Genomic DNA, 19,925 nt, shown 5'->3' on the forward strand with positions numbered 1-19,925 from the left:
TTGTACATTTGCATACCACTAGAGGGAGCCTGCGTGCCACTAGTGGTCATAGTCTTGTCCTAAATCTCTTCAGTTGGCCTCACTGTCCAAATAATAAAAGCGTGAAGGTGACAGTGTCAGCCGGGTTGCTGCAGAAACATCCTGGCAAGGCAACGGCACGATCGTGACTCAGCAAAAGTTTGTGTGCTACACTTGGAGGGGAGGGAGGCCCGCTTGCGGCTCGAACCACCGCTGTCCGTCCGGTCATGGAAAGTATGAACAGCACTTGGATAGGGAGCTAATTATAAAAACATGTGGGTCATAGCTTATGCTTGTAATCTTCCACTTAAAAAAAAATCAGGCTATAGAAAATGACGGCTCCTCCTCCACTTGGTTTCATTGGTATGCTGAAAATGGTTCATTGTTCTGTGTGACTTGTTATAGTGTAGAAATTGTCAACAATGAAATAATAAGGTCATAACATGGAGAAGCAACACCATTTTGTCATCTTCCAGATGAATATTCATAAGTTCACAAGCTTGAAAACAACATTCCGCGATTATTTATCATGAGTTGTAATCAGTCCTGGCTCCTGAGTCAATAGTGTTCCATTTTTGAGCCGTTTGGAATGCAAATGAGAGGCAGCAATGTGCATCAGTCTATTATTGACAAAATAGATGCTAAATAATTGATTGCGAGTGTGGGTGGGTATTGCTGTATGCTACTAGCATAGCAAATGGCACTGAAATGAAAGCATAAAAGACTCGTGAATTAATTAGTTCTGCTTTTCCTCAATTGGGTTTCACTATTTGCAGATCTCGCTTGTGGTGCTTTTTGACTGATTGTTGCTACTCAACGTGGCCTGAGAATGTTGCGTTGGGGCCACCAATCCTCTTAGTTCCGGGCACTGATGCAACAAATCACGTGCCCAATGAGCAAACGCGTGTTGGATTTTGGTCCCTAATCCCCGGGAATCATGAAGGTTCACGGTTACTCTACCTTCTTCATATAACCAAACATGTCAAAGTTAGCATGTAAAAGCTAGCATGGATGCTGATTTAGATTTACTCAATGTAGCAATCAGCTCCGGCGTCTGCGTTTGGTTCGCTAACGGTTAAATGAGCGAGCGAGGATGAGCGAGAGAGCAGCAACAAGGAAGTGGGAACGAGGAGGAGGAGGAGGAGGAGAGTCGTGTGAGTGAGCAAAGGAGAGAGGGAGGGTTGGTTTGTACGTGAGAAAGTGACAGAGAGGAGGAGAGAGCGAGAATGGAAGCTGCAGCAGCAACCGGGAGATAAAAAAGCTTTTCCTTTGCCAGCGAGCTAGCCAAGGGATAAATCAAGCAGAGGGCGGGAGTCGCGTCCAGGCGGACGTCTCGCACCGGAGATCCAGGCTCCCGTTCATCGACGGGCCCAAAAACAGCCTTGAATTCGGGAGGAGGAGCTGACGGCACAACCTCGCGGGCGGTGACACCGTCACGTCGATCGGACTTGCTCGCCTTGAGGAGGAGACGCCCTCTGAATGGGGTGAACTTTCAGACTTGCCTGAAAGGGATGTTGAATATCTTGACCGGAGTGTAACATCAAGGGAATCCGGATTTTCTCGGGAGTGTCACTTCTGTCTTGATGCCTCTTCATAAGTAGAGCCAGAGGAGAGCTGTTACCACAAATAAACCTCCCCTCCAAGGAGGAAGAACAGATCGAGGCTGGTCCTCCTTCTGCAAAGCGAATAGCTTGATCGGAGTCTTACGTCAAGTGAATCCGGATTTTCTCAGGAGTATTACTTCTGTCCCGCTCCTAGTTAGATACAGCAAGGAGCTGTTACCACAAATATAAACCTCCCCTCCGGGGAGCAAGGGCAGATCAAGGCTGGTCCTCCTCCCGTAAACTCTGGATTTGTTGTACCGTCGCACTGCACCACCTGATGGAGGCGTAGCTGGCACATTGTCAAAGCTTTACAGCTGAGAGTTTTTGCTGCTGCGATACTCCTTGACATGACTGACATCAGTCCTCAGTTTTGTTCGGAAGGAAGTTCTGTAATTCTAACGTAGCTTAAGTCGAGTAACAAGCTATGTAGATGCGGCAGCGGGATTCCACAGGATGAAATACCTGGCAGGAATAGTCGCAGCCATGTTTTGACGTCTGTGAAGCCTGCTACTCATGTAGCCGATGCCACCTATCCAGCAAGCTGAGAGGTGATTGGCCGAGCCTGTCTGCATTCCGTATTTGTACTGGCTAACCCCGCACCACTCTGAAATCTGAGCGTTTGTTCACTACTCGAGACATCGACAACGGTTTGGAATACGCGATTGGAATTCCCTCAGGGACGACCTGTGCAGCTGCAGTCGAAGGGAAGCATCATGAAGTCAAGGACTTGCACCGCGGATTATTTAACAGTCTAGAGTGAGGAATGACACTGTTGAATCCGGAACAAACGTGGCGGCTCTACGTAAGGATCTCTCAACGCCCTGATTACGCTGCACTTTTCTGATGAGAAACCATCCCATGCCACTTATCACTTCGCCTGCCTTTTGATAAATCACTCGCTGGACTTTCATCCATCCTTCGCATGTGTCTTGTGTGTCCTCGTGTCCTTGAACGCGAGACTTCAGGGACGTAAAAAAATAGAGCAGGTACTATGTTTGTTTATTCTGACGGTGGCTTGAGAGTGCAGGCACTCTGGACGGGATGACCATGTAAGAGAGAGGTAAAGATGCAGCACGGTGGGGGCGAGGCTGCAACTGAATCATTTATTGGCTGAGGACTAAGGTTCTTTCTCACTCTTTCCCAGATATTGCTCATAGCATCCATATCGTTCGTCAAGCCCTGAATAAATGGAATTCCGAGTTTCTCACTTTATTGAGCCCAATACCGACCGGATTCCCTCTTGTTTTCATGGGATTTTGTCGTGACGCAACTTGTAGAAGCCATTTCCACATCTGGGACTGAAGACAAGATGGGGAACTCAATGGGGTGTGTCAGAACTCCACCAGACTCCGAACACGTTGGAGGCCTTCCGCTGACATCCAAAAAGCGACTGCGTTTCAGGCGGAGGCACAAGGGACGGAAAAACAGAAAAGTGGATGTAGAAGATGACCCGCCAGCTGTCGAGACCAAGCCTTTCTTTGAAGGAACTCTGGACTTGAGCGGTGGGCCGAGCTCTCATCTAATGTTACCCAAGTTGGAACATCGCAGTACGCTTTCCCCAGGATCTGGATATTCTCCAACCAGTAGCCTTCTTGGTCCGGGTCTTCCCCAAAATCAGCATACCCCCAAACTCAGTCCGGCGTGGAGAGGAATTTTCTGCTTCCCCGGTGAGGAAGACGCTGCTAGCGCCATTGTTGACGTCTCCAGCATCCCTAGCCAAACCACCACCACTAGCCCGGTCTACACTGCGCCAGCTCCTAGCAGTACCGCCACCCCAGGAGGAGGGAGGGTCTGTCGTGTTCGGGAGAAAGTGCACGGGATTCTGGAGAAACCTTCCATACTTGAAGAAGACAAATCAAATAAGCAAGAAGGGACAGGGGGTGAAAGGATTAAAAGACGGGTGGTGAAGACATCAGAGGTGTTGCATACCTCAGGAGACTACAACGGTGTGGTCCACATCAGAGAGGTGGACGGTAAGCTATGCGTGGTTAAGACAGTGTATCCCAGTGACTATGGCTCCAACACATGGCGGGGGGAAAATGACCGTGAAGTTCAGGTACACAAAGAGCCTCCCGCTCCTTTTCCGGTCACCGGAAATATTCTCAAAGTCCAACTATCAGAAGACGAGGAAGATGCCTTCAACCAAACCTGGATACCGTACAATCTCCCAGGCGGAGGACTTAGCTTGGACACGCCGAGTCGCGCGCAAGAGAGATGCTCTCTCCAGGAGTCGGGCTATGCCAGCGATCTGCCGCTCACTTCGCCGGAAACGGCGGTCACCACTCCCAGCCGGGTGGACTGGCAAACGCTAACCAGTTGCTCGTCGGAGAGACTGGACGCCGTGGCGACCAGTCCACAGCAGCAACAGGCTGCTGAACGACACCTTCCGCAGGTCAGCTTCCATCTCTGAACCACTCTGATGCTAACTGTTTTTGAGCGTGGTTCTTACAATGGTTTGTCACTGGGTACTTACCCTTAACTCATTCAATCCCAAACGTGTTCAAACCCAAAAAGAGTCCAAACAGTCAATCCCAGGTCGTGATGTTTTTCAATTTTCAAAAAAGTACTTAAAAGTACTTTAGACAAAAAAAATAGCCTATAGTTCAATGACTATTTTAGTCTTGATTAGACCTTAGAAGAACCTACTATACACTACATTCTGATGTAATCATTTGATGCACTTCAGCTGCGTACATTGGAACAAATTTGCATTTTCCTTCCGAGTGGGCGACTGTTCTTGCCTCCAACATGTACATCTATGATAGGGCTCGTAAAGATGCAAAGTACAGTGTGTGTTATCAGACACAATGGCCTTGCGTTTCCTGCCTCTGTCCCAAGAGTCTAATCAAGGCGGCACAGAGCAACTTGCCTTTTCCACCTCCCGACGTCTTTGCTCTTTACAAATGTCTGTTACCTTTTTGTGCGGTTTTGAAAAAATGTATTTTACACTGCGTCATTTTAGGAGCTCATAAGTGTGTCTGTGGCTTTTCTGCAACCATCAAGCGATGCAGAAATGTATTGCTGCCAGGTAGATGCTAGCTGCACTTTGCTGAGTCACTGCTGTGTCTGTACATATTTTAAAGGTTCTTCTGATCAGATGGGGGTCTTATATAAAGAGCAGGAAGCAAAGGACAGTTATTTGTGTTTGAAATATTGATGAACTCTATCTTGCATGTTGGGATGCTAAGCTCAGCTCTTGGCTCAAAGCCACATGGAGCATCATGGCCGTCAGGAACAGTTGGGTTAATCCTTTTGAGTTGGCTACACATAGCCATTCATGACATATACAGGTCTGTTTCCATAGCAACCACAGATAGGTTTCCTGAGTGTTTTCCAGCTTGGTCCGCAAAGGATGACGTAAAAGCAGAAGCTTCCAGATTTCCACGAGGAGGTCAGGATGAGGGTCTCCATCATCATTCCTCTTTTCAAAACACTGCGATGGAACGACAACCAGATGAAATGAATCTTAGTGTCGCCGTCTCCATTTTTCAGCACTTTTTCATGAACTTGGTGGAAATGACGGTAAAAGACAGAAGATGTCATTTGGCAATTGTCTTTTCATGTGGTTTTTGGGAATCCCCTGGGCTAGGATTCAACAAAAATGTTTTTTATGGAGGGTTGCTGACACCCATGATTAATGTGTACCTAACACTTGGATGGCAGTGTTTCCACACACACAAAACAGGCATTTGCTACATGCAAAGTAAAGAATGGAAATCAATCTTTTATATGATACCACCCATATTTACATAGATATAGTACATGATATTCAGTCGGCTTTAAAAGATGAGTGAAAATGCTAAATATACTAGCCCTCTAGAGGTTTCCTTTTCCGATGACGCTTGGGTCTGAAACAAGGAAGTAAAACGGCTCGTTTGCTCTTACCGTGTCGCTGCCGTGCCTTCTGGCAGCTCAAGCGGCGGGCCTTGCAACATGCATCCATCTTATCTTGACCGCTTGTGGGGCAAAAACACTTATTTTACTGTCACTTTTTCCCTCTTAAGTCTCAGGGGCTGGTATCAGTAGCCTCCATAATACACGATACCTTAAAAGAAAGCCAGTGTTGTCCCAATATGATTGACACCTGGTATTGGCACTCGATCATACCTTATATTCTTCTTTTAACCTGCAAATGTTGTTTTTCAGATCTCAGAGATTTACGTGTGCGGCGAGTCTAGCGACCTCACGGCCAAGGAGAAGCTGCTGCTATGGAGTCAGCAGGCCACCGAAGGCTACCCGGGCCTCCGCTGCGTCAACTTCACCTCGTCGTGGAGCGACGGGCGTATGTTCAACGCCCTGCTGCACAGATACAGGTTGCTCACACTTTTAGATACCTACACTCTTGAAAAAGCCCCAGAAACGCCGTATTTTTTGGGACTCTTGTTTTTCATGGCAGCTACCCCACTTTCCCTCAGTTATTTTTTTTTTTTTCCTCTCCCTCCTCACCAGACCCGACCTCATCAACATGGAGGCGGTAGCACAGCAGAGCAACCGTGAGAACCTCGAGCAGGCCTTCGAGATCGCCGAGTCGCTAGGGGTGACCAGACTGCTCGACGCCGAGGGTGAAGATACATTTGCACACTCGCAAATTTCTTGAAGTTTCTCAAAATACACAGCAGCTACTTATTAATCCAGTTCATCAACTGGAGTGACTTTTTTTTTTCAACTTGGAAATGTAGCGATAAATTGTATCTTCATTGAACAAACTGTAATGTACGTTTTCACTGTAACTGTGAGTCTACCCCCTCTAGTGGCAGGAATATAATTTTTCCTTTTTTTTTAAATTACGTTTCATTTAATAGTTTATCGATGAACAAACTCATGTACATTTTCACTGTAATGACCTTCCTTTGCAGTGAGACTACTCCCCCTAGTGGCAGGAATATTTTTTTTTAAATGAAATGATTTTAAGATACAGCCACTCCCAGAGAAATAAAATGCAAAAGGAAAAGAAAGGAAGAACAATTTTTGACTGGGGTTTTTACTCTTGTTCTAGTATTTATTGTTCAAGTTCCTCCTTATTTTTCTCGCCTGCCAGACGTGGATGTTCCGTCCCCGGACGAAAAATCCGTCATCACGTACGTCTCGTCCATCTATGATGCCTTCCCCAAAATCCCAGAGGGAGGCGAGGGCATTGCCGCACACGTATGTCCTCATCATCGTCATATCTTTGCATTATGAAAGCTTTCTACCGAAATTCCGTAAAATTTTCCTAATTTTGATATTTCAGGAGGTGGATCAGCGCTGGTCCGAGTATCAATCCAGATTCGCGTCTCTGCTCCAATGGAGCCGTCAGCAAACAGCCGTCATGGCCGACAAGAACTTCCCACAGAATCCAGTGGAACTCAAGGTGATGATTTAAAAAAAAAAAAAAAAAAAAAATATATATATATATATATATATATATATATATATATATATATATATATATATATATATATATACTTTTGTACTCCCACAGGCACTTTACAACGAGTACGTCCACTTCAAGGAGACGGAGATTCCCGCCAAAGAGCTGGAAAAAAGTCACGTGGAGCACCTCTATAAACTTCTGGAGGTATGGAAAATAAACATAAGGCAAAATCACACATGTAATACACTATAAAAAAAAACACATTTACTCAGACAACATATTACAAGAAGTATTAAATTCATTATCCTTGGTTTTGAGAAAATATTAAAATTAATTTAATGTGACCACCTTTCAAGCAAAAAATAAGGGAATTATTGAACTTGAATTTTGATACATGTCATTGAAATATTTTTTATTACCACTATTTATACATTTCGAATGTTTATATCAACTCAATGAAAGTCACAGTCAGGCAACTTACTAATTCAAGGCCACATTTTCACTTGTCACATTTGAAATGACAACAAGGCAGTATCAATAGTACATATTATTGTGTCTTTAAAGTCACTTACAGACATGAGAGTGACCCAACTTGGTCAACTTTTTTTTCCCCTCGCAGCCCTTATTGCTAGCCAGTTTGAATATTTAGCTCATTTTTAAATTTATTTTTTATTTTTTTCAATAAATCAATTGAATACATTCAATTATTTTGCAATGGACTATTTAGACCTCAATTGCACTTGTCACATTTGACAAGGCATTATAAATAGCAAACATAACAGATATGTTTGACTAAATGGCTTTTTTTGTTTATAAAATAAGCACATAATCATTCTCAAAACGAGTTGAGTGTCAATCTTCCACGGTGACCTTTTCCCACATTGTTATCATCAGCATGATGACTCCCCACTGTTACCTCATCACACTTGATCATCTTTTGCGGGAGCGCGTTTAATCACCTTTTGTGTGCGTGGCTCACAAGGTGTGGATGGAGTTTGGCCGCGTGAAGCTTCCTCAGGGCCTGCACCCCAATGACTTGGAGGAGGAGTGGGGCAAACTCATTCTGGAAATGCTGGAGAGGGAGAAGCTCCTCCGACCTGCAGTCGACAGGTACTCTGGCAGAAATTGCGACTTTGACGTCGAGAGCCGTCAATGGAAGTGAATGAGTTCAATTGTGTTCTGATGTTTGTTCAGACTCGAGTTGCTGCTCCAGAGAGCCAACAAGTTCCAGAACCTAGCCTTGGACTGCGAGGAGAAGCTGACCCTCGCCAGGAACACGCTACAAGCGGTGAGTCTTTAACGTGACGTCTCGTCCGGAACCGTTTTGGACCGAAGCGTACGTGTGGCGCAGGACATGTCGCGGGCGGAGAGCGGCGAGGCACTGCAGTGTGAGAGCGAGCTGGCCTGCTACCTCCAGGACTGCGAGGCGCTCGTGGCGCAAATGCAGCAGGAGCTCAAAGTTCTCCGCAGTGAAAAGTACTACCAAGTGGAGCAGCTGGCCTTCAGGTGAGTCAGCTCAGGCTTTAAAGATTGGATTATGGTCAAGGTTGGGGTTGGACAATCATTTCTGATGTTTAAGGTTGTTAAGGATGTCCTCACAAGAATAGTCGTACAAACATCTGTGTGTGCGTGTGTGTGTGTGTGTGTGCTGGCGCAGATTGTCGTGCCTTGAAGAGGAGCTGGTGTCTTTGCGGCTTGAATGTTCCAGCCTGTACAGAAAAGGTCACTTCACGGGAGGCCGATTCCTCAGCCAGCGCGCCCCCGCCGAGAGCCCCGCCTTCTCTCTGGGCCAGACGGCTTCGGGGGCCGCCGGGGCCGGGCCCCTGCGCCGACCCCTGGCCCGCTCCCAGCTGGTGGCGATGTCGTCGTCCGAGGACGAGGGCGGCCTCAGGTTCATCTACGAGCTGCTGGGATGGGTGGAGGAGACCCAGGTTGGATCGGCCACATCTTAGGACGCCTCTAATGACAATTGAGGACCCCTTGTTGATTTTTTTTTATTTGTTGGTTATGCGGTTCAGGAGCTTCTTGAAGGAGCGGAATGGGGAGCGGACCTTCCGTCGGTAGAAAACAACCTGCAGGAGCATAACGAGGTGCACACAGCTGTGGAGGAGCTGATGAGCGGACTGCAGGAGGCTCGCGTTTACGAGGTACTGGCTCGCCGCCGTCCGACCCGTCGGTACGCTGACACTTACCGCGGCGCCTGCGTTATTCTAGGCCAAAGTATCAGCCAACTTCAAGAGCAACTATTCGGAAACGCTGGCCAAACTGGAGCGGCAGTACTGCAAACTACTGGTCAGCAAAATACACACACAACACACAGATTCCCAAAGGCACACACAGAAACAATCTATAGACCCAAACAAATTTGTGTCTGCATGTGTCATTGTTTTTGCTAGTGCGAGTGTGTAAATGGTGTCTGTGTGTATTTGTGCTCTTTGTCCATGTCCATATATGATTTTGTTTGTTTGCAACACGCTTATTAAAAATATTTATGAACCCATTTGGTAATAAGCTGTTGCTTCATCATCACACTGTTGACATCATTGGGCTTTCAGGAGCACTCGTCGTGGCGGCTCCGCAGCCTGGAGAGCCTTCATTCTCTGGTGCGCGAGTGCACCGAGGAGCTCATCTGGCTCAACGAGCGCGAGGAAGATGAGATCGCCTTCGACTGGAGCCACAACAACACCAACATGGACGCCAAGCGGGAGCTGTACACTGTGAGTGGGGAAGGGCTTTGTTGTCATTTGCATAGTAACACTACAGTACACTATGAAATTCTTCTGTTCTCTTCCCCGAGCAGACTTACATTCCACACAATAGAGCAAGTAATAAAGTAGACAATAGTAGGCAATAAAAACAGGCAGCGAAGTCAAATTGTTCTTACAACTTAAAGCTGTCCACTTTTATTTAATATCTGCTGATTGTCGTGCGTTCAGGAGTTGCGGCACGAGCTGGACGAGAAACACGGCGTGATGCGCTCGCTCCAGGAAACAGCGCTGCGCTTGTGTCAGGAAAACCATCCCGCTAAGCAGACTCTGGAAGTGAGGAGCATCCAGTTCTTTGCTTTCGTCTTACCAATAGCACGGTGGAAATTGGAACGCGACGGCGTGTTTGCAGGCGTACAGCGCGGCTCTGCAGACGCAGTGGCAGTGGGTGGACCAGCTGTGCGTGTGCGTGGAGCAGCATCTAAAAGACAACACGGCCTACTTCCAGTTCATGAGAGACGCGCGTGACTGCGAGACCTACCTCAGGCAGCTGCAGGACTCCATCAAGAGGCAATACACCTGCGACAGGAACAGCCGACTCAGCAGGCTGGAGGACCTGCTGCAGGACTCCATGGTATGCACGCATTTCACACCAATAGAAATGACGCAGATATTACAAATGCTGATTTTTGTTTGTTTGTTTGTTTTTCAAGTAGATTTGACTTTTAGTCGAATGTTTTGGTATATATTGTATTCTATTTTTTGTTGTATGGGGATATTTTTCTACTTTCTCCCTTTTTCGCCTTTTTTCCACATTTTCTGATTTTTTTTTTTTAATGCTTTTCCATCTTTAGTTTTTTGTAGGCTTAGGTTTTTGCCTGATAGCTTGTATTTTTTTGGATTATTATGCAGTTACTATTTTTCCGTGTAAAAGTTAGAAATATACATTTCCCTATGTCCCAAAGTTTTCTTTTATTACTAACTAGTATTTTTGTTATTTAGTCTTTTTTTATATTAATCCCTTTTACAATTTTTTTTCATGTGGTATTGTAATTTTTACACATTTAAAAATATTTTCCCAAATTCTTCATATGTAATTATACTATATATCATTTAATTAAAACAGTTGGATATTTTGGTATTGTTTTTTTTTTTTTTCTTTTTGGTAACTTCGTAAAAGTACTTAAATATACTGTGTTCTTATGTTTAATATTATATATTTCTGGATTATTTTGCACTGATTTTTCCATGTAAAAACATGTGTATTTGTATTATTTTTCCTTTGCTATTTATAGTTACATTTTTCAAATAGTAGTTTGCTAGTTGGTATTCCTGATAAAAAGATATTTGATATTTCACACTTTTCATATATATATATATATATATATATATATATATATATATGTATGTATATATATATATATATATATATATATATATATATATATATATATATATATATATATATATATATATAAAATAATTGTAAAATCATGGCCCAGAATTAAGATACAGATAAGAAATATTTATAGAGACTTTATGGTGACCTATGATGTTGCCGTGGCAACAAAGTGACATTATGCCAATCAGGGATGAACAAATGGATGTAAAACAAAAAAATAACTGACTGATACCAAATTGATATCCTCTCTGTCCGGTTGCAGGAAGAGAAGGAGCAGCTAATCGAGCACCGCGGCAAGGTAGCCAGCCTGGTGGGCCGTGCCAAGACGCTGGTGCAACTGCGCCCCCGCTGCGCCGACAGCCCGCTGCCGGCAGCCATGCCGGTCCGCGCCGTCTGCGACTACAAGCAAATTGAGGTAGCCCCAAACACTTTTTCTTTTTTTTTTTTATCCTCCCACTGTACACCCCTCCCACCCCAATATAACCTTTCTTATCTGCACAGTTAGCTCAATGCTAGCTACTCTGTTAGCTAGCTTAATATGCTCGCTGCTCTGTTAGCTAGCTCTATATGCTAGCTGCTCTGTTAGCTGGCTCTATATGCTAGCTGTTTAGTGTCTCATTATTATATTTTTATGATAAACATTTAGATTTTTTTTTCACCTGGCACTTGCACAAGATCTCTCCTTCACTTTATCGTGTTTTCTTCTCTCTCCATCCCCTCATCTTTTTCCTCTCACTTCTTCCCAACCACCTCCTCCTCCTCCTCCTCACTCGGGCGATCAAGACAAACGTTCAGGTAGAGCGTCCATTTTGTTTTATTTGATTGCTTATGATTGGCTCCGCCTCCTCGCTCTGCGATAGCTCAAATCGCATCATTCTTACTCGATCACAATCTGCTTTACTTGGCCAACAAAATCATTGTGATGCTTTGTCCTTGCGCTCGGCGGTGTTGGTACAGGGACAGTGTCTCGGAGTTTGATATCAATTATGATATTTAAATCAATCACTAATTCCATTTCTGAACGAATGCAAACTTTAGATTAGCAACAGGATAGAGGGAATCTGGTTTTGATGAGTGATACTGGGGCCAGCATCCCTGATACTGTTCCCAAATTTCTTATCTATTCAACACCATGCAAAAGGGAACCGGGTATCAGTCCTTTACTGAGTATATCCTATGGTCAGTATCGCTGATTCCATTTCTGATACTAATTAACTAATTCTGGTGCTAAATAATTTTAAAATTGCAACAAATTAGAGGGACTCCAGTTATGATGAGTGATACTGAGTTCATTATCACTGATAAGTTGCGTTTGACACTGGAAGATTTACAGTGTTGTTGACCCTAATATTTTCTTAAAATTGTTATGCTAACTTTGAATGGATTTTGATTATTTTGGTGGAAAAAATGATTATTAATTTGTTAAAAATCTAGGACATAATTTGGCCCAAGTTGGTATCGACTCCCTATCATTTTTATGGATCAACTGGAGCGTAAAATTGTGAATGGGCTTATTTGGCGCACCCTCCTGTCACCATCTCAACAAAATTCATTTAATCATCAACGTATGGCTTTGGGTTGTTTTCATTTCCATTTTTGTATGCCATATTATTTTTTTTTCCTACTCAGTTCTTTTTGAATCATCTAAACGCTCAATAATGTCCATTTTTCCCCCCCCGCCCATATCCTCATTTTCACCCGTGACTAATATCCCCCGTCCCACGCCGGGTCCCGTCGTCTCAGATCACCATCGTCCGCGGCGAGGAATGCGTACTGGAGGACAACGGGCAGCGTAGCAAGTGGAAGGTGATCAGCTCCACGGGCAACGAGGCCATGGTGCCCTCCGTCTGCTTCACAGTGCCGCCGCCCAACCAGGAAGCCATCGATACCGCCGCCAGGTATTTAGCATTTCTTAGACCTCACTGGAAAAACTTCGGTGGTTATGCAATAGTAACAAGAAATATCTTTTCAGACTTTTTTTTTTTTTTTTTTTTAAAGGCACAAGCATTGCTTGAGGATTTGGTCTAGTGAAGACAATAAAAGAAGGATTTTTAATTCCCATTTTAGACAGAATTCGGACAAAAAAAAATTCTCACTTTCAGAATTCTGGCAATTCTAGGCAGAATTCTGAAAACAAAATTTTGTGAAGAGAATTCTGAAGGAAAAAAGTTGGAAGGACTTTCATTTTTATCTCAGAATTCGAACTTTTTTCTCAGAATTCTCTTTGAAATCAGAATTCTGACTTTAACTATTTACAGTCCGAAGACTTTAAAGTCAGAATTCCCACTTGTCAGAATTCAAATTTTAAAGTGAGAATTCTGACTTAAAAATTCTCATTCAGAATTCCGACAATTCTCAGCAGAATTCTGAAAACGGAATTTGGAAGAAAAAAGTTCTCACTTTTATCTCAAAACGGACTTTTTTTTTTTTTTTTGTCAGATTTCTCACCTGAAGTCAGAAGTCTGACTTTAAAAGTCAAGATTCCCACTTTACTTACTTTAAAGTAAGCAAAAATGTTCACCTTCAGAATTTCGACAATCCCCAATTCTCTGAAAAGAGAATTTTGAAGAAAGGAAGGTTAAAAGGATTCTCATTATATTATTTATTTATTTTTTATTTTTTGCTGTGCCTCCAGAACGGAGCAGTTGTACCAGCAGGTGATGTCGTCGTGGCACCAGCTGCACATCAACATGAAAAGCGTGGTCTCTTGGCATTACCTCCTCAAAGACCTCCGCGCCGTCTCCGACTGGACCCTGGACACGGTCAGCCTTCCTCAAAATGTCTTTTTGCTTTGCGTCCACTGCTGAATTGACTATTGGCGTTTTTTTCCTCAGATCCGCGGGCAGTCCCCATCAGAGCGCCAGCAAGTCCTGGACAACCTGGACTCCCATCTGTCGGACTTCCTGTCCGACAGCAAAGAGAGCTCGCTCTTCACGCCGGCCGAGCGGCGCCAGCTGGAGGCGGACGTCCGGCAAGCCCGGCGCCGCTGCGGAGACCTGCTGCTCAGCATGGAGAGCGGTGAGAAACGTGCCGGACCCCCGGCCCGCTTCCAGCAAGGCTCGCTGACGCCCTTTTTTGGGTCTCCAGAGGAAAAGGATCAGACGGAGTCCCGCTCGTACTTGTCGGAGCTGCGGAACGTCACCCTGCGTCTCGACGAGGCCGAGCAGAGGTTGATCGGCGCCGTTCGGGACGGCGCTCGGCTCGCCGACGACAGCGCCGACAACGCCGGCAGGATAACCCAGCATGAGGTCACTTCACACTTTTGTTTAATTTTTCTTCGTCAGAATTCCTCTTTAAAGTACAAGTGACATCTTAATAGTTCATACTTCATATAATTTAAAAGTTCATACTTATTTTGTAGGATTTTTTTTTTTAATTTTAGAATTTTTCTTCCAATCCAAACAACCTCTTATATGAAATTTTTGTTAGCTTTTTTTCCCTCAAATAGACGGTCAATTTCCCTCCACAAATTCTTACTTATTTTACCTAGTATGTTTTATTTTTCATATTTAATTTTTTTTTTGTTTTCCGTCTTCAAATTTCCTCTTTAAAATGTAAATTACATTTTCTTATAATAAAAAAGCTATTTTTTCCTTAAATATGCAGTACTTTTTTCCTCAATTTCTTAGTAAAAAAATAGCTTTTTTCCTTCAAATATACTAAATTGAATTTTTATGAAATATTTTATTACAACTCTTTGTTTTGATTTAATGTCTTTAATACCTTAAAAATGCAACAATTTTCAATGTCAGCGTTATTTAAATTTCTATTTCCTCATCCCAAACATTTTTAACCTAAACATTTACTCTTATTTTTTTTTATTTAATTTACTTTAATTATTTTATTTTTATATGTTTTACATTCATGTGTATATTAATATAATGATTTTTATATTAATGATTGAATTTTCTTTTTTTCTTTGTTATTTGCAGAAATTGCAGTCTGATCTGGACGCGCTCAGCTCCAACTTGGACAGCGTGTCCCGGCGCTGCGTGGCCTTCTTGGAGGACAAGCCCTCGTCCGCGGGCGTCCCCGCCCTTCGCTCGGAGCTTGACCAGGCAGCGGAGAAGATGGACAAGCTCCGTCACCTCTCATCCGTCTTCTTGCAAAAGTCAGTGCGCTCAAGACGTTCACTCTGAGAGATATATAAATATATATATAATTTTTTGGGGGTGGGCGGGTTCAGATTAAAAACAGTGGACCTGCTGATGTGCTGCCTGGAGGAGGCGGAGAGTCAGGTCAGGAAGTACGAGAGCAAGCTGAGCGAGGAGGACGTCCTTCCTGCTGACACGGCGGCCATCCAAAGCCTGAGAGATCAATTGGAGGTAAGCTATGAACTCCTCAAGCTCAACACAGAAAAATAGAGAAAAAAAAAAGATACCTGTTATTGGGACTCCTAAGAAAATGTTTTTGGGAGTAAATGAGTTTTGAAATGTCTCTACATTGTCATGCATCTTTTCTTTTCTTTTTTTCCGTCTTGGTAGAAGTGGCAAGGCGAGCTGTCCGAGCAGGACAGCGTCTTCCAGTCCCTTCAGTCAAATGTCCTCCAGGCCAAAGAGGCGGCGGCCCGCCTCGCCGTCCTCCACCCGGACCGCAACCCGGAGCTGGAGCGCTACCAGGAACGAGCCAATCAGGCGGCGGAGCGATGGAGCGGCGTGAAGAAGCAAATCGAGACACGGTGAGTGATGCGGGACGCCCCGTGCGATACCGCCACATCATTTTATGTGGTCTGTGAATTGCTAATTATGACTCATTTACAGTTTTTGTTATCAATTCTCCCTTTGAACAGTTTTTAGCGGCCTCTGATTTCAAAATGTGTCAAGCGCAAAACAATTTTGGTGTTTTGTCCTTGGGCGCAGGCGGGCAGAGCTGGAGGGCATCGGTTCGGTTCTGCAGAAGTACAGAGACGGGCACTCGGAGCTGATGACGTGGATCCAAGAGACGACGCAGCGGCAGGAAAACACGCCGGCCGGGACCACCGACAGCAAGCTGCTTTCGGAGCAACTGGCGCAGCAGACGGTCAGTCCGCATCCTTTAAATTGATATCAAAAGTGATTTTGGATCATTTTTTGGTTATTTTCTTCCACATTATTCTGACAGTATTTTAGTAAAGGGATGTCCGTACCTGGGTGAAATTTCATACTAGTATGGGCTGCTCTTCTTACAGGAGTTTTACGATTGCAAAGTGAAAATTAAAAATTAGAAGGATGTGAAATTGACATTTATTTCATGCAATTTTAAGGGGAAATGCTACATGGGAACGTATTGGTCTTTCTTTAAATATATGTCATTTTTAGGGGGGATTTTTGTGTGTCAAATGTACTAGTGGTATCGGTAGTTGGTATCGGTGATCACTTGATCAAAACACTCCTAATGTTTCATACTTAAAAAAACATGATAAAAGCATGCATGATTCTTGCTGATATAATATTGGAATGATTTCGGACAGTGCAATAGACGGCAACATTGTTATCTGAAGTGAAAAAGTAGTGTCTAAGGTTGATGAAACAATGTTGATTTTTGACGGTTGGAGGTGACTCATAACTTTTTATTTTTTTATTAATGATCAGTATTTTAATTACATATTTTTCATTTGATCGCAGATTTTTTTGTTAATAGATTATTATTGGTCCTCATGGTGGTTACTTGTTAATATGACTTATTCCACTTGTTTGTTAAGATAATATTTATATGAAGGCTATTTTAAAATTTCAGGCTTTGGTAGCCGAGATTGAAGAGAACCAGACCAAACTAGACGATTGCCAAACTCACTCCAAACAATACTGCACCTCGGTTAAGGTAAGTGTGAAGAACATTATAAAATAAAATGACATTTCTTGAACACAAAACCTAAAATTTATGGGCAATTTCCAGCATATTTTCAATGTTTATTCTTTCACATTTCATGTGACAATTTGGCGTCCGAACATGATTTTGATTGCAGGACTACGAGCTTCAGCTGATGACCTTCAGAGCCTTCGTGGAGTCCACGCACAAAACGCCGGTGAAGAGGAGACGGATGAACTCTTCTTCTGACGCCATCACTCAGGAGGTCACGATACAATCATTTCAAATTTGTGTTTACACGGAAATACTTATAACTTTTTTTTTTTTTTGGGACTTGCAGTTCATGGACCTGCGGACACGCTACACGGCCTTGGTCACGTTAACAACGCAACACGTCAAATACATCAGCGACGCCCTCAGACGACTCGAAGAGGAAGAGGTGAGATGTTGAGCAGATTTTTGGTTTGATTTCTGTTTAGCTGTAGACTCCTTGGAGGAGGTAATATTGGTTGATGCTGCGCACGCAGAAAGAGGTGGAGGAGGAGAAGCAAGCCAGGGTGGGCCAGGTGTCGGACTTACTGGCTTGGATCGGCGGACTCCAGGGACGGACTTCCGGCCCCAACGCCGAGTCGTCTCTCGCTGCACAACAGGTAAAAAACATTTGCACTACAATGCATTCCAGCCATAACTAATCAATACACGCCGACTCTTTTAGATGACAAAATCTATTGTTTTATTGATTGTGAAAATTCAGACCTAATTTTTTAGAATTCTCACGTTTCGACCTCAGAATATGGAGAAAGAAGTCACAATTCTTACTTTGAAGTCAGAAATAGTCAATTCTGACAATACTCAGGATTTTTATAAGTTAAAATTTTCATTTAGCTTTAGCTTTTTTGCTTTGCTAACATAGACTCTGAGATGGTAAAGCATCAACTGTGGCGTTTCTCCCGTGCCATAGATGGATCAGATGATATTTTTAGTCAGACTTACAACTTCATTCTTAGAATTCTGATTTCAAAGTGAGCATTCCAACGCTCTTCCTATGCAGGCTATCAGTGAGCAACTCGCCGCCAAGAAAGACGACGTGGCCGAAGCCATCAGAAGCACGCAGGTCTTCCTTCTCTCCAAACAAGCCGCCAAGTAAGTTCCCTCCCATAAACGCAACGTCCTCCCTCACAACACCCACCGTCCAACTCGTCCTGTTCGTCCGCAGACTGTCCCCCGAAGAGCGCGCTAACGTGGAGGCGCAGCTGGACCAACTGACATCCACTTACCGGGACATGTGCGAGGCCTCTACTCAGCAGATGCAGCAGCTGGAGCAGCAACTGGCCAGGGAAGAAGAAAGGAAGGTGGGCGGAAATGTCTTTGAGTCCTCTCTTCAACCACAAAACGAGTATGCGTGTGTGTGTGTGCATGTGGTGTGTGCACCTTATTTCGTGTGGACAAATGGTCATGTATTTCACCAACGCCTGCAATCATGTCATTCACTTCACCACCAACCTCATCTATTGACTTCATGATGTCCTTCTCATCACATCCAATGACATATGCCGGGCTGCTGATGTCATGAATAACACCAGGTCTTCATTGGTACCCAAAGTATTCGGTTTAATTTGCATTAGAGAGAGTCAAACCGGTACAGAGCTCGTTATTAGATTATGAAAGGGTACAGAATAAAGTGCCATGTGGGTTTACAACAGCTCTTCTCAAATAATGGACGGTTGTTGTTGTTGTTTTTTTTTTTTTTAATTTTAAAATTATTTGTTGTAACATCTGAAATGTATGCAGAAAGATGGTTTGTGGAAGTTTTTTTTACATTTCTGTTTATATTTTATACGTTTTGATTCAACAAACATGGCTGAACATTCTTAGACGTTAAGAAATGAGAGCTGCACCAACATATTTTCAACAAACATTGACACACTTGTATGGTTAGAATACTACATCAACACAATAATAACACGCCCGATTAACTTAATTTCTTGGTTCGCGTAGGGAAATTCATTTTCTCTGATTTTATTGTGTTTGATAGTTTTGATTTCTTTGGTAGTCTTTTTCTTTAACAATTTGTTTACCAGAAGATTGCCCTCTGGTGGCTGTTAAAACCTGCAGATATGCCTCACTGGGAACTAAGCATTAAAAAAAAGTAGTGGCTTTTTTACATTTAAATTTTATCGATGGGCAAGGGGATTTTCCTTCCTGATGGGGGCTTTGCAAAATATAATTGAGAAGCCCCGGTTTACATCAAGTTCTCAATAATATTTAACATTATGAATATACTGATACAAATATGTGTGGTTATTTTGCTTTGCTGTTGTGTGTGTCCACCACAGGCTAGCTATGCAAAAAACAAACAAACAGCCAACCTCACCATGAGCATGTTGTGTCCAGATCACGAGTGTTTTGTGTCCGACTTTGTCTCGTTTGTTTCTAATGCGATTCTCTAACAGTGTGTCACTCTTCAACCAGCATTTTGCTTGACAACAACCACTAACAGCAAGCGGCCACAAAGGAGACTTACGGACGTCACCCACACTTTCTTGTTAGAATTGACTGGATAGTTAAAAACAGGAAATAGGATGTAGTGTTTCCGGGTCGGGATGGAGTGTGGCATGCACAACGCTAACATGAGCTTCTCACGCCGCGTTTTAAGAATGTTCCCACCAGCCGGTAAGTACTGCTTGCTTCTTTTATGTTGCAGAAAGTTTTTATTTTATAATGCATGTTCAGATTTTGTAAAGCAGGGGTGTCCTGCCCTGCTTTTTCCTCAAGGGCCGCCTAAAGTAAATCAGAAAGCTGTAAGGGCCACATTTTCTGTATGATGTGGCTATTTTTATTTTTTTAACTGCTATGTCAAGACTTTTTGTTCAAGGTGACAAGGCATATTTGGATTTTTATTTTGAGATTTTGTCATTTTATCAAAACATTTTTGATTACTTTTTAACTAGCATCGTATGCCTTTTTTTTTGTATATGTTGCAGGCCACTAATATGTGGATTGCGGGCCGCCTTTGGCCCCCAGGTTATAGTTTTGATGTCCCTGTACTAAAATGT

The 19,925-nt window shown here is 43.5% G+C and overlaps 2 protein-coding genes across 2 annotated transcripts in view; both read left to right on the forward strand.

Annotated features, from left to right (window-relative positions):
• The window catches only part of macf1a (microtubule actin crosslinking factor 1a), a 129,660-nt gene that overhangs the window by 41,602 nt on the left and 68,133 nt on the right, over positions 1-19,925 (forward strand). The window contains 29 exon segments of the mRNA XM_088404550.1: positions 5,769-5,935; positions 6,072-6,184; positions 6,661-6,767; positions 6,853-6,972; positions 7,084-7,179; positions 7,958-8,085; positions 8,170-8,263; positions 8,327-8,481; positions 8,633-8,906; positions 8,994-9,122; positions 9,190-9,267; positions 9,531-9,692; positions 9,912-10,016; positions 10,093-10,314; positions 11,345-11,497; positions 12,826-12,980; positions 13,718-13,844; positions 13,917-14,100; positions 14,170-14,330; positions 15,015-15,193; positions 15,269-15,407; positions 15,567-15,760; positions 15,942-16,101; positions 16,798-16,881; positions 17,027-17,134; positions 17,210-17,308; positions 17,397-17,519; positions 17,921-18,012; positions 18,086-18,221. Coding sequence (XP_088260676.1) covers positions 5,769-5,935; positions 6,072-6,184; positions 6,661-6,767; positions 6,853-6,972; positions 7,084-7,179; positions 7,958-8,085; positions 8,170-8,263; positions 8,327-8,481; positions 8,633-8,906; positions 8,994-9,122; positions 9,190-9,267; positions 9,531-9,692; positions 9,912-10,016; positions 10,093-10,314; positions 11,345-11,497; positions 12,826-12,980; positions 13,718-13,844; positions 13,917-14,100; positions 14,170-14,330; positions 15,015-15,193; positions 15,269-15,407; positions 15,567-15,760; positions 15,942-16,101; positions 16,798-16,881; positions 17,027-17,134; positions 17,210-17,308; positions 17,397-17,519; positions 17,921-18,012; positions 18,086-18,221 — 4,044 coding nt within the window.
• Positions 1,903-4,032, forward strand: LOC148406369 (uncharacterized). The gene has a single exon (XM_088404699.1). The coding sequence runs from the start codon at positions 2,932-2,934 to the stop codon at positions 4,030-4,032; it is 1,101 nt and encodes a 366-aa protein (XP_088260825.1). The 5' UTR covers positions 1,903-2,931.

Source organism: Hippichthys cyanospilos, chromosome 21 (genome assembly GCF_059441005.1).
Source record: "Hippichthys cyanospilos isolate Australia breed blue-spotted pipefish chromosome 21, RoL_Hcya_1.0, whole genome shotgun sequence".
Lineage (NCBI taxonomy): Eukaryota > Metazoa > Chordata > Actinopteri > Syngnathiformes > Syngnathidae > Hippichthys > Hippichthys cyanospilos.

What these genes read in the sequence shown, in the direction of transcription:
- LOC148406369 (XM_088404699.1), top strand. Translation starts at nt 2,932, where the DNA reads ATGGGGAACTCAATGGGGTGTGTCAGAACTCCACCAGACTCCGAACAC.